We start from the raw sequence: 17556 nt of genomic DNA on the forward strand, positions 1-17556 counted from the left end.
GCTCATAGCCTTAATCCCCAATTTACAGATGAGGTAACTGAGGCACAGAGAAGTGAAGTCACTTGCCCAAGGTCGCACAGCAGACAAGGGCAGAGCCGGGATTAGAACCCACGTCCTCTGACTCCCAAGCCCCTGCTCTTGCCACTGAGCCACGCTGCTTCTCTGGACTAGCAGCTCGTTGTGGGCAGGGAACCGTCCGTTATGCGGTTCTACCGTACTCTCCCAAGAGTTTAGTCCAGGGCTGTGCTCCCAGTAAGGGCTTAATGAATACGAATTGATTGATTGACTGACAAACTAACTAATCTTCCGCACGGGGTCCTGGGGGAGACTCCCGCCCCAGCATCTCCTCTCCCCTCCTGCACGGGATCCTGAGGGAGACCCCCTTCACCCACCCATCTCCCCTCCCCACGGGGTCCTGCGGGAGACCACCCCCCACCCCTCCACCCATCTCCCACTCCCCTTCCCAGGGGGTCCTGCGAAAGACCCCCCCCACACCCCTACCCATCTCCCCCTCCCCACGGGGTTCTGCCGGAGACCCCCTCCCCCCACCCATCTCCCCTTCCCCACAGGGTCCTGCGGGAGATCCCCTCCCCCCAGAAGCAGAGTTGCGCAGTGGAGAGAAGCAGCGTGGCTCAGTGGAAAGAGCATGGGCTTTAGAGTCAGAGGTCATGGGTTCGAATCCAGGCTCCGCCGCTTGTCAGCTGTGTGACTGTGGGCAAGTCACTTAACTTCTCTGTGCCTCAGATCCCTCATCTGTAAAATGGGGATTAAGACTGTGAGCCTCACGTGGGACAATCTGATTACTCTGTATCTACCCAGCGCTTAGAACAGTGCTCTGCACATAGTAAGCGCTTAACAAATACCAACATTATTATTATTAAAGAGCCCGGGCCTGGGAGTCGGAGGTCATGGGTTCGAATCCCGGCTCTGCTACTTGTCAGCTGTGTGACTGTGGGCAAGTCACTTAACTTCTCTGTGCCTCAGTTCCCTCATCGGTAAAAATGGGGATTAACTGTGAACCTCTCGTGGGACAACCTGATTACCCCGTATCTACCCCGGCGCTTAGAACAGTGCTCTGCACATAATAATAATAGTAATAATAATAATGTTGGTATTCGTTAAGCGCTTACTATGTGCCGAGCACCGTTCTAAGCGCTGGGGTAGACACAGGGGAATCAGGTTGTCCCACGTGGGGCTCACAGTTTTAATCCCCATTTTACAGATGAGGTAACTGAGGCCCCGAGAAGTTAAGTGACTTGCCCGAAGTCACACAGCTGACAAGTGGCCGAGCCGGGATTCGCACCCATGACCTTTGACTCCAAAGCCCGGGCTCTTTCCACAGCGCTTAACAAATACCAACATCATCATTATTATTATCTCTCCCTCCCCACGGGGTCCTGCGGGAGAGCCCCCCCCCCCAACCCACCTCCCCCTCCCCTTCCCACGGGGTCCTGCCGGAGACCCCCTCCCCCCACCCATCTCCCCGTCCCCACGGGGTCCTCCGGGAGACCCCCTCCCCCACCCCTCTCCCCCTCCCCACGGGGTCCCGCGGGAGACCCCCCCTCCCCCACCCATCTCCCCCTCCCTTTCCCACGGGGTCCCGCGGGAGACCCCCTCCCCCACCCATCACCCCCTCCCTTCCCCACGGGGTCCCGAGGGAGATCCCCTCCCCCCACCCACCTCCCCCCCTTCCCAGGGGGTCCTGCGGGAGACCCCCTCCCCCCCATCTCCACTTCCCTTTCCCACGGGGTCCTGCGGGAAACCCCCTCCCCCCACCCATCTCCCCCTCCCTTTCCCACGGGGTCCAGAGGGAGACCCCCTCCCCCCACCCATCTCCCCTACCCACGGGATCCTGCGGGAGACCCCCCCCTCCCCACCCATTTCCCCTCTCCCCTCCCCACGGGGTCCTGCGGGAGACCCCCACCCCCCCATCGCCCCTTCCCACGGGGTCGTGCGGGAGACCCCTTCCCCCCCCCCATCTCCCCGCGCCCCCCCCCCCGCCTGCACGGGGTCCGGCGGAGATCCCGCCCCCTTGACATCTTCCCTCCCGCACGGAGAAGAGGGAGACGACAGACAGAGACAGAGAGAGCGGGAGGGAGGGAGGGAGGGAGGCAGGCAGAGCGGGCCGTTCCCGCGTCGGCTGCCCGCGCCGCCAGTGGCGTCACCGCCAAGGGCTTGCGGGAGGAGGAGGAGGAGGAAGATAGAAGAAGAAGGCCGGGCCCGAGCCGCACAGCGCCCGCCCGAGCGACCCTCCCCCGGCCCCATCCCCCGGTCCCATCCCCCGGTCCCATCCCGCATCTCCCCCGCGCGCGAAGATGGCCACCGAGGGGCTGCACGAAGGCGAGACCCTGGCGTCGCTGAAGAGCGAGGCGGACAGCCTCAAGGGCAAACTGGAGGAGGAACGGGCCAAGCTGCACGACGTGGAGCGTGAGTGGCGCCGGGTGGTGGGGCGGGAGGAGCGGAGCTGGGCGCGGGCCTTCCCGCCCGGGAAGCACCGCTGTCCCCCTCCAGGTCCTGCCCGAGGACTGACGGGTCCCTACCTCTTGGAAGATGCCCTCCCGGCCACCTCCTGGGCTTCACCACTCGGCCTGGGCCACTAGCCGCCGGCCAGCTCGACCATTCGTGCGTTCGATCGTACTGATGGAGCGCTTACTAGGTGCAGAGCGCCGTCCTAAGCGCTTGGAGTGGACGGTTCGCCAACAGATAGAGACCGTCCCCGCCCAGGGGCTCCAGGATCCGGGATGGGCGGGGGAAAGCCCCTCCGCCGCTGGCCAACATCCCCACGCCTCCTGACCCCCTTCTCCCTCCCGGGGTGTTGGGCCCGAGGAATCCGCAGTGATCAGACCGGGCTACGAACAGATGACCGAGATGATAATGATAACGTCGGTATCTGTTAAGCGCTCGCTATGTGCAGAGCCCTGTTCTAAGCGCTGGGGTAGACACAGGGGGATCCGGTTGTCCCACGTGGGGCTCACGGTCTTCATCCCCGTTTTACAGATGAGGGGACCGAGGCACAGCGAAGTGACTTTGCCCACAGTCACCCCGCTGACAGGTGGCAGAGCTGGGATTCGAACTCATGACCCCTGACTCCAAAGCCCGTGCCCTTTCGGATGATCCCCTCCCCCCCCACCTCTGCCCCGCACAAGCTGCAAACTGGAGAAACTTCAGGCAGCTGGCATCCTTTCCCCCTGACCCGAATTGGCATCGGAGGATAACGGGCAGGAACACAGATGCCTCCGACCGGAACGTCTGCTTCTTTTCTCCCTCCCTGGTCCGCTCCTCCCTCCTCCCTTCAATCGATCGGCGGAAAAGATGGGGCCCCCGGAGACTAGCTTCAGTTTCTTGTTTCTGTTTTTCAGTCTTGGATGGTGCCCTTTCCTGGCCTTTGAGGGATGGAAGCTCACGGTCTAGGGCATAGAACTCGGGCCTGGGAGTCGGAAGGTCATGGGTTCTGACCCCCGGCTCCGCCATTTGTCTTCCGTGTGGCCTTGGGAAAGTCTTTTGACTTCTCTGTGCCTCAGTTACCTCGTCTGTTTAAAAAAGGGGATTTAGAGGGTGAGCCCGATGTGGGACGGGGCCGTGTCCAACCTGATTAACGTCTATCTATCCCAGAGCTTATTCGTTCATTTATTCAATCGTATTTATTGAACGCTTACTGTGTACGGAGCACTGTACCAAGCGCTTGGAAAGTACAATTCGGCAACGGATAGAGACAATCCTTACCCAACAACGGGCTCACAGTCTAGAAGGGGGAGACAGACAACAAAGCAAAACAAATAGGCGTCAATAGCATCAAAATAGATAAATAGAATTATAGCACTTATCGAACAACGCAATGATTATTATTGCATTATTGTGTGCAGAACGTTGTCCTAAGCGCTTGCGAGAGTCCGGTACAACCCCACCAACAACGAGCTTACATCTTAGTAAACGCTTAACAAGTACCGTAACTATTATTATTATTCAATTCCAGGAATCTCCTAGTAGGCAGGACTAAATAAGGCATTTCTGCCTCATGTTGGATAAATCAGCCTCTTTTTCCTCTCTCTCCTGATCTGTTCTTCCGTGGAACAGAATATCCTGTCCTCTCCCCGCCACCGCTTCCCAAGTTTGGGGAACCTGCTCTTTGTCTTCCTTTTAGAGATTTTCAGAGGTTCCCCCAAGAAGCTCAGGTGCCAGATGAACTTGGAGAAGCAACACGGGATGATCTGAATTTTGTAACAACTAGAAACAAACTGAGCAGGTTTCCCCCCGCAGGGGAATGAGGTGGTGAAGGGAAATGGTGTTTCTGCAGAATGAGTCTGAGATGTGGGCACCTCCCTGGCTGACGATGTAAGCGTGGGGGTATTCCTTATCTTTCTTCGCAAGTCCGGGTTCAGTAGCCGGGATGCCTGGGAGGTGTTGTTTGGGACAGGCACACCCACCTGGCCACATGCACACCTACGGCGGCATAGTTGCACGCACACAGGCGCACTCAAAAATTTACAACCTGATTCTCTCCCTCTGCTAGCATATCAGGACTGCTGTTGGTAAAAACCAGCACCTTAAAACAAGGCCTATCTCTCCTTAGGCTCTTCCTGAGGTTTTTTTCACTCCCAATGGCCTCCGCTTAAAGAAATCCAACACCGGTGTGCTTAACCTGTGGGCAAAATGCTCCAGACCCCACTCTGAATGTCGGGTGGATTTTTAAGTAAACAAATGGCAAGCATCCCTCAGTAGGGCAGCATCTGACCTCAGAAGCGTTATTCTGGCATCTGGCACAGTGTGTGCTCAGCGCTTTATGAAAGGGAAGTGTTGGAGAGATAATCCATTAGGAGACGGGACCGATTTCTCTGCCTCGTAGCCAAGCTCTTAGGTATCCGGGACAGTAAAAAGCCTATTAGCTAAACCTCGGCTATCTGAACAACCAGATAGGCAAGCACCACTAGCTCAGATCATCAGGGAGGGGGAAAAAAACTCAGCCAGACAAAATGGGGCATGCCCAGCGAACAGTAGCCAAACCCCATTAGCACCAGCTACCTTTGTGCCAGTATGTTGGGAAATTTCCATTCTCCAGTAATTTTGCACAGAGGTCCAGGAAAGGTCTTTTCCATACATTTCCTCATCCAAATGGGGCAGCTAGAATGTCAGACTTGGGATGAGTTGAGAGAGAATTTGGCACCCAGAGGGAAAAATATTCTAAGCAGAAGAAATACTGGGTGAGAAATGGTCAAAAAGGTAAAGAGTTTCAATTTTGGTTGCATGAGACAGAATCTTTTTTAGAAGCTAAACTTCCAAAACTCCTGAAGTTGAGTGAAACTCTACTGGTGGTGGTAGGGAGTTTGCAGAGCTGATATCCCTCTTCCCTGAGGCACCTGCAAACATTCACGGTCAGAGTTTTCCCACTCTCTGTGCCTGTGAACAGGAAGGGAGGAAGGAAGAGTGTCCCTTTAAGGATGCAGACGACCAGATCTGGACTTTGAAAAGCTTGAATATAAAATGCCGAACACTCTGGCCCGGATGCAGGCTAGTGAGTTGACTCCTTTGGGATAAAAAGCAATATGCTTTCAAGGTGCATACACAGTGGAACAGTGACGCAAGGGGTTACTTGGGGACATTGGAGGAGACCAAAGAAGGCAGTTTGCCAAGTGACAAGCCGGCAGCCTGCAACATTTTCAAGGATTCCATTTTTCCCACGGTCTTATTAGTTCCTCGTACTAAATAATCTTGGGCTCCGAATTGTGGATGTTTGAATTTTCTCTTTTAACCACTTAAGTAAGTGTCTTGGACAACTTCCTTTGGTGTTTCTGCAGAATTTTAATCCACTCACGACGCTAGTGTGGGGATGTGGAGATTGGGGCCGGGGGGTGGAGAAGTTGGCGCTAGCATCCCTCTCTGCCTCTGTCCTGAGATAAAGTTCTGAGTCCCGGGCTCTCGATTCTCTCCTTCAGATTCCGAAGGGCAGTGATAATTCTCCCCACCCTAAATTCTCCAGTGCCACATGGCTCATACCCTTGAAAATCTTTGGAGTTGCTTCCAGGTGGGCAGGGGCTGAGGAAAAGCCTTTCTGCATGATGGCTGAGCATTAAAGCCTGGAGGAAACTGGGACTGAATCCTGCTGTGTGCTGAGAACTGAACGTCGTGCAGGGGGATTATCTAATATGTGACCCCATGGCACTTACATTCTAATGAGGCTCCAGGATTTCTTCTTACTATATTTTCCCCTTTAAAGGCCAAATTCTCTCTCAACTGACCCCATGTCTGACATTCCCGCCGCTCCGATTGGAGGGGGATAGGTATGGAAAAGGCCCTTCCTGGCTCTCTGTGCAAAATTAGTGGAGAAAGCCAATTTCCCAAAATACTAACTGATGCACAGATAGCTGGCCCTAATGGGGCTCCAGCAGGCCTAAATCAATGAATAAATGAGAGAGAAAAGCGATAGAAATAAGCCCCAAGTGGATAAATGCATTGACAAATAGATGCTTGAGTGCTACGAGAAGCACTCGATGGGGGAATAGGAATAATCAGCAGGCCTCCAGGAGCAGGTGGCTTTTTAGGACTTAGAGAGATGAGGGGAGGTGGTTTGGCAAGTTATAAGGGAGGAAGCTCTAATCAAGGATTACTTTGACTAAACTGTCAGAGCTGCAGGCAGCTGCAGCATCCCCTCTAAACTGTGAGCTCACTGTGGGCAGGAAACGTGTCTACCAACTCTGTCATATTGTACTCTTCCAAACGCTTGCAGTGCTGTGCGCAAAGTAAGCGCTCAATAAATATGACTGAGGGAATGATTGATTGAGCTACCCCCTTTTCCTCACCTCTCTGCCCCTTTCTCTTGCCAGGAGCAGAAACAGTCCCGAAAGCGGGGGGCTGGATAAGAGCCCGTTAGTCTCTTTATGTGATGGGGGAGAGACATCTCCCCAACCTTTCAATTATCATAACTGTGGTGTTCGTTAAGTTCTTACTTTGTGCCAAGCACTGTTTTAAGCACTAGGGTAGACACAAGATCATCAAATTGGACACAGTCCCTGTCCCACATGCGACTCACTGTGGACAGGGCTTAGGACAGTGCCTGACGCATAGCAAGTGTCTGAACGGATACCGTAATGATTATGAATTAGGAGAGAGAACAGGATTTTAATTCCCATTTACAGATGAGGAAATGGAGGTGCAGAGACGTTAAGTGACTCCCCCAAGGTCACACAGAAGGCAAGTGTTAGAGCTAAGGTTAGAACCCAAGTCCCCTGATTCCCGGGCCCGTGATCTGTCCCTAGGCCAAGTTTCTTCAGTGGGGTTTGTTCAGTGCTCCACAGTGGGGAAGAAGAGTCGGAGTGACGTGTTGCCCCTACGTCATTTCAGCAAAATGAACAGTTGCCTCCTATCATTGGCCTGCACCCTGGGCACTCGTTTTTTGAATATTCTGTGAAATCCTAATGCGGATTCCTGGATCAGCGGTACAGGGTAAGGCAGCTGTTTGACCTGATTCCTTGCAGTTCATCAGGTAGCTGAGAGAGTGGAAGCTCTGGGCCAGTTCGTGATGAAGACGAGAAGGACGCTCAAAGGCCACGGCAACAAAGTCCTGTGCATGGACTGGTGCAAGGATAAGAGGAGAATTGTGAGCTCTTCCCAGGTAAAAAAAGAAGATGGGTCCCAAGTATGGTGTTGGGCTGAGGGAGGACTCTACATTCCTGAGGTGCTTGAGAAACAAAAAACACCGAAAGTCAACTCCTCTAAGGTCTCCTCCTGGACACTGGTGCATCCCTGGGAAGAGGACCGTGATTGCACCAGGCAGCTAAATATTGAAAAGTTACTCTGACCTAGGAAACCCATTCACTTAGCAGTATTTACTGAGCACCTCCTGGGTGAAAAGTACTGTACTAGATGCTTGGGGGCATCCAGTAAGAGTAATAGACAATTATCTCTGCCCTTGAGGAGCTCACCATCTAACCTTCACTTGCTCCCTTTGCTCTTCCCTCCTCTTCCCACCCCATAGCACTTATATATATATACTTATATGTATGTATACATCTATAATTCTATTTATTTATATTGATGCCTGTTTACTTGTACTGTTATCTGTCTTCCCTCCGAGAACATGAGCCCGTTGTGGGCAGGGATTGTCTCTATTGCTGAATTGTATTTTCCAAGCGCTTAGTACAGTGCTCTGTACACAGTAAGCGCTCAATAAATACGACCGAATGAATGAAAGGGTGAGCCAGGCAGACACCAATTGTATGTATACACGGGGAACAGGAGAAAAGCCATAGACACAAGCAGTAACAACAAAAAATGAGAAAAGGGAAAAAAGTGGTTAAAACGGTCTACGCAAGTACAAAGGGAGCGGCGGGATGGGAGTGGAGGAGAGATGAGATGACGGAATAGGGGAGGAGAGGTTCATTGGGGAAGGTCTCCCAGAGGAAGCGGCCTCTCAGAGAACTTTGATGATGGGGAGACCTGTGGTCTGGTGGATTTGGGAATCCCCTAGGGGTCTGTCAGTTCTTTATCAGGCCCCGGCTGAAGGAGTGGGACTAGACTGCCAAACACCTGCTTGACCCTCCAGTCACGCTACCCAGACCTCGCTGGTAGAGGCCATAGGCCCATTTCCTGTCGGCTTCTGCGCAGCCAGGTAAAATGAAAAGGTGAGCGTTTAATTTAGTGTCCTGGACCCTTCCTTTTTCCACACTAATAGGGTTCTAAACCAAAACTACTTAGGGAATAATAATAATTGGTTATTTAAGCACTTATGTGCCAAGCTATGTACTAAACACTGGGGTAAATACAAGATAATCAGGTCAGAGACGGTCCCTGTCTGACATGGGGTTCCTAGTCTTGGAGGGAACAAGTATTGAGGATAATAATTGCATTTCTCCACTTCACTCTGTCCTTATACGAATCTCCCCTCTGGTCTTTGTTGGATTCCCAGATGTTGGGTTTTTTTTTCTCTCTAGGACGGGAAGGTGATTGTGTGGGACTCCTTCACAACTAACAAGGTGAGAGATCAGATGCTGCCCTGTCTGTCTTGGAGCTATGAGGAGAAATACCAGGGCAATCTTGATGAGGAACGGGGTATTTGTTAAAGAGTTTATTAGGTGCCAAGCACTGGGGCCAGGTCGGACAGAGGAAGCGCACAGTCAAGAGCGTTCCGTTCTGATACAGATAAAAGTGTTGTGAGCGACTTGAGGGTTAAAGGGAAAACCAGTTGCCTTTCCCCTCTAGACTGTGCATGGTGTAGAGAAGCAGCATAGTGTAGTGGATAGAGCATGGGCCTGGGAGTCAGAAGGTCATCGGTTCTAATCCTGGCTCTGCCACTTGTCTGCCATGGAACCTTGAACAAGTCACTTTACTTCTCTGGGCCTCAGTTACCTCATCTGGAAAATGGAGATTTAGACTGTGAGCCCCACGTGGGATAGATACTGTGTCCAATCCAATTTTCTTATACCCACCCCAGCGATTAGTACATCGCCTGGCACATAGTAAGCACTCAAATACCATAATAATAATAATGTCAACTAACTGCTATATATTATACTCTCTCAAGCACTTGGCTCTGCTCACAGTATGTGCTTGACCAATGAAATAATAGTATTCATGGAATGTCTTCTCCGTAATAAGAACTGTTCTAAACTCATGGATGATTACAGTGGACTTAGGCATGATCCCTGCCCTTAAGGGACTCACACTTAAGTGGGGATATGTGCCTCTGTGTATACACACTGATCAAAAGAATAATCGACTCTCTGAAAAAGGTGGAGGCAAAAATTACTGGTAGTTAATCAATCAATGGCATTTATTGAGCGCTTTTTATGGTATTTGTTATGCTCTTACTCTGTGCCAGGCACAGTTTTAAATGCTGGGGTAGATACAAAATAATCAGGATGGACGCAGTCCACCGCCCACATGGAGCTCTCCATTTTACAGATGAGGTAAGCAAGGCACAGAGAAGTTAAGTGACTTGCCCAAGATCACAGAGCAGACAAGTGGAGGAGCCAGGATTAGAATTTAGCTTATTGTGTGTAGAGCACTGTACTAAGAGCTTGCGATATAACAGAATTGGTAGACACATCCCCTACCCACAAGGAGCTTACAGTCCAGAGAAGGTCGCAGACTTAAAATAAATTACGAGTATGTTCACAAGTCCTGCGGGGCTGATGGTGGGTAAATAATTTCAGGGTACAAATCCTGGATGCAAGGATGACTCAGAGGGGAGCGGGAGTAAGGGAAAGGAGGTTCTAGTCAGGGTAGGCTTCTCAGAGGAGGTGTGATTTTAATAAAGCTATGAAGGTGGGAAGCGTGATCCTCTGTCAGATGTGAAGGGGGAAGGAGGTCCAAGCCAGAGGCAGGATGGGGGCGAGGGGTCGGCGGCAAGATCGAGATACAGTGAGTAGGTTGACACTAAAGGAGCAAAGTGAACTTCCTGGGTTGCAGTAGGACATCAGTAAAGTAACGCAGGAAGGGGCGAGGCGACGAGTGCTTTAAAACCAATGGTAAGGAAAGTTCACGGACCAAATCGAGCCATTTGCTGCTTTCACTATTGTACCACTGGTGTGCCGCCTTTCGAGTGGCCCTGAGCATTTCGCTGTGTGTATGTTTCAGGAACACGCGGTCACGATGCCCTGCACCTGGGTGATGGCCTGTGCATATGCCCCATCTGGATGTGCCATTGCTTGTGGGTAAGTAGATGCCTCTTCCAGTGAATTTTCAAACGGAAACCTTATTTTCAGGAAGACTTTTGCATCCTCTGGGGGAATCTTAGAATTTAGCAATCAAACACCAGTAATTATCAAGCACTGACTGTGTGCAGAATACTATATGGGCCTGGAGAAGTAGAATACAGCAGTCCCTGCCCACAAGGAGCTTACAGTCTACAGGGGGAGGTACACATTAAGATAAATTATGGATATGTTCATAAAATGTTGTGGGGCTAGTGGCTGGGTGAATGAATATCAGGGGCTTGAAGGGTACAGGTCCGACTGCCGAGTCGATGCAGAAGGGAGAGTCGGAAATAGGAGCTTAGCTGGGGAAGGCCTCTTGGAGAAGATGTGATGTTAAGGCCATGACGCTGGGGAGGTTGATGGTCTGTCGTATGTGAAGGGGGAGAGCGTTCCAGGCCGGAGGGAGGATATGGGCAAGGGGTAGGCGATGAGATAGATGAGATCAAGGTACAATGAGTAGGGTGGCATTCGAGGAGCAAAGTGTGTGGTCTGGGTCGAAGTAGGAAATCGGCAAGTTAAAGTAGGTGGGAGAGAGCTGATGGAGTGCTTGAAACAAACCTGTGGTAAGGAGTTTCTGCTTGATAGCATAGTGGGAAACGCTTCCCTTTTGTTGAAATCTGAATCTCTGGCTCTTCTGTCTTCTTTTCACATTCTCCCTCACTCCCACTGAGTGGGTCCAGTGGAACTGTGCATAGGGGACTGAGGCAGAGGGGGAGAAAGAGGTCTTAGAACTGCGTCCCCAGTGCTGCCTTCGTAGCCTGCAAACAGCCAGAAGAGGGAAGGTCTCTGAGTGGCTGCTGGCACTGCCGCTCTCTTCCGGCAGCTGCCTCGCGCCCCTTAAGGGAAGAGACTGGTTTGCTCTCTGGCTGATGCCGGGCAGTCACCACCGTCGGTCTTAAAACAAAGCCATGGCAGCACAGCAAGCTCGGCGGCAGCTACCGTGGCGTCTAAAGGAGTCAAAGAAGAGGAACAAGAGGGTGGTGGAGGAAGGGAAAGAGTGGGAAAAGGATATGGCCTGCCTCTCCCCCTCTCCCCTCCTCACTTCCTAACCAGTTAACATCTGTCTCCCCTTCTAGACGGTAAACTCGCTTTGGGCAGGGAATGTGCCTGTTGATTGTTATATTTGCTCTCCCAAGCACTAAGTACAGTGTTCTGCATCCGATGAGCGCTCAATAAATACGAGCGATTCTCTGACTGACGCTCTTCTTCTCCAGCCCTCTCGGGCACAGAATACTGAGCAGGAGCAAGCCAGGCCACCATATTGGGAACCCATCTAGGAAGCTAGTCAATTCAGGACAGATAGTAAGGGGAGTGGGGAGGAGAGGAGGGGGAGAGGTCTAAAAATGCTCTGACTGCAGTTGAGCTGCAGTAAGGTGTTCTTTGAGAACTACTGTGAAGGTAAGGATTCTCAGAGCAGTTGCTGTTTTTGTGCAGTTAGTGTTTTGAGGTATGATTTCACTTATGCGATTTGGCACGTTAGCATCAGTGAATTAGGTGTAGGAAAAAGCAGATGTGTGAGTGGTATTGGGAGAGACAGGAAGCTGCCTCGGCTCTGCTCCAGCTTTACTCTAACTCTTCAGCACTTTTTGAATCAACCAATGAACGGTATTTGTTGAGTGCTCACTTGGTGCAAAACACTATTCTAAAAGCTTGGGAGAGTACAATACAGTTGGTAAACATGATCCCTGCCCTCAAGAAACTTAAAATCTAATGGATGAAACAGACATTAAAATAATTTACAGATAAGGGAGTCAACCAAGTTTAAGGATGTGTGCCTAAGTGCTTGGGCAAGTTGACTAATCGCATGGGAGAGGAAGTAGGGAGGGAAAGAAGGGTAGGGAGCTCAGTGTTTAGTCCAGGAAGGCTTCCTGGAGGACACATGATTTCAGTTCGGCTTGGAAGGCCGGGAAAGTGCTGGTCAGGAGAATATGAGGGAGGAGGAGTTCCAGACAGTAAGGAGAGCGTGAGCAAGGGGTTGATGGCAGGTGAGGTGAAAACAAGGCCCAGGGAGTAGATTAGTGTTAGAGGAGCAAAGTGTGCAGGCTGGGTTGCCATAGGAAAGGAGATAATAATAATTATGCCACTTGTTAAGTGCTTCCTATGTGCCAAACACTGTTCTAATCACTGGGGTACGCTCAACTGTATATATTTTCGTTACCCTATTTATTTTGTTAATGAATTGTACATCGCCTTGATTCTATTTAGTTGCCATTGTTTTTACGAGATGTTCTTCCCCTTGACGCTGTTTAGTGCCATTGTTCTTGTCTGTCCGTCTCCCCCGATTAGACTGTAAGCCCGTCAAACGGCAGGGACTGTCTCTATCTGTTGCCGACTTGTTCATCCCAAGCGCTTAGTACAGTGCTCTGCACATAGTAAGCGCTCAATAAATACTATTGAATGAATGAATGGGGTAGATACAAATTAATCAGGTTGAGCACAGTCCCTGTCCCACATGAGGCTCACACTCAACTCCATTTTACAAATGAGGAAACTGAAGTAGAGAGAAGTCGTTACTTTTCCAAGGTCACACAGTAGACATGGCAGAGTCAGGATTAGAACCCAGCTCCTTCTGACTCTCAGGTCCATGTTCTATCCACTAAGCCATGCTGCTTCTCCAGGGTGAGAGAGCTGATTGAATGCCTTGAATCCAGTAGTGAGGAGTTTCTGCTTGATGCGGGGTTGGATGGGCAGTCACTGGAGGCACTTGAAGAGTGGGGAGATAGGCTGGGAATTGGGTTTTTTTTGGAAAAATGATCCGGGCAGCAGAGGGAAGTATGGAGAACGGGGAGGCTGGAGGCAGGGAGGTCAGCAAGGAGGTTGAGCAGTAGTGAGAGGATATAAGTGCATCTGGTTCTTTGTGTTTCTGCAACTTTGAGAAGCAGCATGGCTCAGTGGCAAGAGCCCGGGCTTGGGAGCTAGAGATCATGGGTTCTAATCCCAGCGCCGTAGCTTGTCAGCTGTGTGACCTGGGGCAAGTCATGTAACTTCTCTGTGCCTCAGTTACCTCATCTGTAAAATGGGAATTAAGATGGTGAGCCCTACATGGGAAACCTGATTACCTTGTATCTACCCCAGTGCTTAGAACAGTGCTTGACACATAGTAAGCGCTTAAAAAATACCAACATTGTTATTATTAGTCAATGTAGGAAAACAGCAATGAGTGGCAAGGTTGAAAAGCATTCTGCTAGTGGTGGATATAGCAATAATGTAGGTATTTATGTGGAAAAATGTAAATCATGGTGGCACCTTAGAACCATCTCCTCCCTAACCCATTAATTTCACTTGAATTAGTGGTTGCTCTGTTGAAATTTTCCCATAACCTAAAGCACTTGAGGTACACAACTACATTTTAGCAGAACTGTCTGTATTTATTTGAGCATTAAAGTTTATATAGCTTCTCCCTTTAAAAGTTGAAAGTTCCCCCCATCAAACAGCGTAAAGTGACCAGCCGGTGATAAGGAGATGGAGTGTCAGGAAAGCTCGGGGAAAAAACTGCTCCACAGATTGCTTTTAATGGTCCAGTTTTCCAGGCTTGTGTCTCTTACCCTCCAGAAACACTGAGGACCGAAGACCCTGAAACTGGTTTCGGGAAATACAGACTTCATCCTTTGTGTACACAAAGAGGGAAAGAAGGCAGGAGAAGATAAACATGCCAAAAATGTTTGACTAAATGATGTGGCATATTTATAAATGATAGGAGATTCATGGTTTGCCAAAGCGTTTATGAAACATTAGTGAATGAAGAGGCTGTGCAGGTATTTAAAATGGCTGAATTAATGGTCCTCCTGACCTTTAGGTTTGGGAAAGCAAACCAGAAAAATTAATAGAAGACTATAATGATCCTAGAAGGGATATTTTGGGGTAATCCCCAGCTGGAGTTGAAAGTGACTTTCATTGAGCCTCTTTTCCTCATGGTTTGGCAGTCTTTGAGGCCCACATTCTCCACCTCAACCACCCTCTACAACTCGTCACGGTCATCAGCCGTCTGTCCCCTGCCCTCCTCCTGCCCGATCTCCATTTTCTTGAGAGACTTCAATCAATCAATTGTATTTATTGAGCATTTATTTGTGTGCAGAGAACTGTACTAAGCATTTAGGAGAGTACAACATAATAGAGTTGGTAGACACATTCCCTGCCCACAACGAGTAATGATAATGATGGTATTTGTTAAGCACTTACTATGTGCCAGGCACTGTACTAAGAGCTGGGGTGGATGCCAGCAAATTGGGTTGGGCATAGTCCCTGTCTCCCTTTGGGCTCACAATCTCAATCCCCATTTTACAGATGAGGTAACTGAGGCCCAGAGAAGTGAAAATGACTTGCCCAAGGTCACATAATAATAATGTTGGTATTTGTTAAGCGCTTACTATGTTCCGAGCACTGTTCTAAGCACTGGGGTAGATACAGGGTAATCAGGTTGTCTCACGTGAGGCTCACAGTTAATCCCCATTTTATAGATGAGGTAACTGAGGCACAGAGAAGTTAAGTGACTTGCCCACAGCCACACAGCTGACAAGTAGCAGAGCCGGGATTCGAACTCATGACCTCTGACTCCCAAGCCCGTGCTCTTTCCACTGAGCCATGCTGCCAAGTGGTGGAACCAGGATTAGAACCCAGGACCTTCTGACTCCCAAGCCCATGCTCTATCCACTATGCTACGCTGCTTCTCTCCCCACTCCAGTCCATACTTCACTCTGCTGCCCAGATCATTTTTCTACAAAAGTATTCAGACCCTTTTTCCCCACTCCTCAAGCACCTCCTGTCCAACAGAAACTACCTCCACGTCCAACAGAAACTCCTTACCATCAGCTTTGAAGCCCTCCATCACCTTGCTCCCTCCTACCTCACCTTGCTACTCTCTTTCTACAACCGAGCCCGCACACGTCGCTCCTCTGATGCCAACCTACTCGCTGTACCTCAGTATCATCTATCTCCCCACTGATCTCTCGCCCACATCCTGCCTCTGGACTGGAACTCGTTCCTTCTTCATATCCGGCAGACAAGTACTCTCCCTCCTTCTTCAAAGCCTTGTTGAAAGCACATCTTCTACGAGAGGCCTTCCCTGACTGAGCCCTCTTCTCCTTTTCTTCCACTCCCTTTTGTGTCACCCCGAGTTGCTCCCTTTATTCATTCCCCCTCCCAGCTCCTCAGCACTATGTACTTATTTGTAATTGATTTATATTAATGTCCATCTCACCCTCTAAACTGTTAGCTCACTATGGGCAGGGAATGTGTCTGTTAGTATATTGTACTTGCCCAAGTGCTTAATACAGTGCTCTGCACAGAGTAAGTGCTCAATAAATATGATTGATTGATACAATACAGCAGAATTAGCCAACATATTCCTTGACCATAATGAGCTTAAAGTTTAGAAGGGGAGACAGATGTTAATATGAATAAATAATTTATAGTATATAATTTAAAGGCATGTATATAAATACCTTGGGTTGGGGTGAATAGCAAATGTCCAAAGGTCACAGATCCAAGTGCATAGAAGATGCAGAAGGGAGAGCGAGCTGGGGAAAAAAGGACTTCATGGGGGAAGGCCTCTTGGGGGAGATGTGACCTTAATAATGCTTTAAAGCGGGAAAGAGTCATGGTCTGGCATACGTGGAGGGGGAGGGAGTCCCAGGCTAGGGGGAGAATGTGGGAAAGTGTTTAGCAGCAAGATAGTCAAGATCACAGTGAGTGACACAGTGAGTAAGCTAGTGCTATAAGAGTGGGGTTTGCAGGCTGGACTTAGTAGGAGATTGGTGAAGTGAGGTAGGATGGGGAGAGATGATTGAGTGCTTTAAAGCCAGTGGTAAGGAGTTCTGTTTGATATGGAGGTGGATGGGCAGCTATTGGAGGTTCTTGATGAGGGGGTTACATGGACTGAACGTTTTTGTCGGTAAATGATCCATCCAGCAGAGTGAAGTATGGACTGGAGTGGGGAGGTAAAGGAGGCCGGGAGGTCAGCGAGGAAGCAGATGTGGTAGTCAGAGTGGGGTAGAATAAGCGCCTGGGCTAAAGTGGTAACAGTTTGGATGGAGAGGAAAGGGAGGATTTTAGCAATGTTGTGAAAGTTTCGGTGACAGATTGAATATGTGGGTTGAATGAGAGGTTACCGGCTTGTGAGATAGGAAGGATAGTGGTTTCTACAGTGATGGGAAAGACAGGGAGGAGAGGGTTTGAGGGGGAAGAGACGGAGTTCAGTCTTGGACATCTTTAATTTGAGGTTTCAGCAGTACATCCAGGTAGGGTTATTCTAAGGGTGGGAGGAGTTGCAAGGTTGCAGAGAAAGAGAAGCGATAACTACCTAATGCCGCCCCGTCACCCACCTACCCGTGGATAGTTAGTCATGGTATTTCATAATTGAGTTTTGAGATTGGTGGGTTGAATCACATGTTCTTAAATGTTTTTGTTTCCACGTTAGTGGCTTGGACAATAAGTGTTCGGTGTACCCCCTTACGTTTGACAAAAATGAAAATATGGCTGCTAAAAAGAAGTCAGTCGCCATGCACACCAACTACCTGTCAGCGTGTAGTTTCACAAACTCGGACATGCAGGTAAACCAGCACGCCTCACTGAACGGTGGGTAATAGGTGAGTAGGCATGCAGCTGACCTGCGTATCATCGGGTCTACTCCAGGTGAGCTTTTTCCATCATTTGGGCCAGAGCGTTCACTCCCCGGCAGCTGGCAATCACCTTGGGTGGAAGATCGAGGAGGGGAGAGGAAAGAGTGATCCCAGATGTCTCTCTTTTAGCATCAAGATGGTCACAGGTGGCAAGCATGTGGAATCACATACCTCAAATAGTTGTCAGAGGGCCAAAATTATCAGCAGGCCCAATGGGGGTTTGGATAAACCCATGGAAGAATGGGCCATAA

The 17556-nt window shown here is 50.0% G+C and overlaps 1 protein-coding gene across 1 annotated transcript in view; it reads left to right on the forward strand.

Moving 5' to 3' along the window:
* Positions 1-2120: 2120 nt before the first annotated feature.
* Positions 2121-17556, forward strand: part of GNB5 (G protein subunit beta 5) — a 33528-nt gene continuing 18092 nt past the window's right edge. Inside the window, exons 1-5 of the mRNA XM_029070255.2 lie at positions 2121-2427; positions 7470-7606; positions 8925-8966; positions 10570-10646; positions 17104-17236. Of these exons, the coding sequence (XP_028926088.1) occupies positions 2316-2427; positions 7470-7606; positions 8925-8966; positions 10570-10646; positions 17104-17236 (501 nt within the window). The 5' untranslated portion in view covers positions 2121-2315. The remainder of the gene's footprint in view (positions 2428-7469; positions 7607-8924; positions 8967-10569; positions 10647-17103; positions 17237-17556) is intronic.

Source organism: Ornithorhynchus anatinus, chromosome 8, assembly GCF_004115215.2.
Source record: "Ornithorhynchus anatinus isolate Pmale09 chromosome 8, mOrnAna1.pri.v4, whole genome shotgun sequence".
Lineage (NCBI taxonomy): Eukaryota > Metazoa > Chordata > Mammalia > Monotremata > Ornithorhynchidae > Ornithorhynchus > Ornithorhynchus anatinus.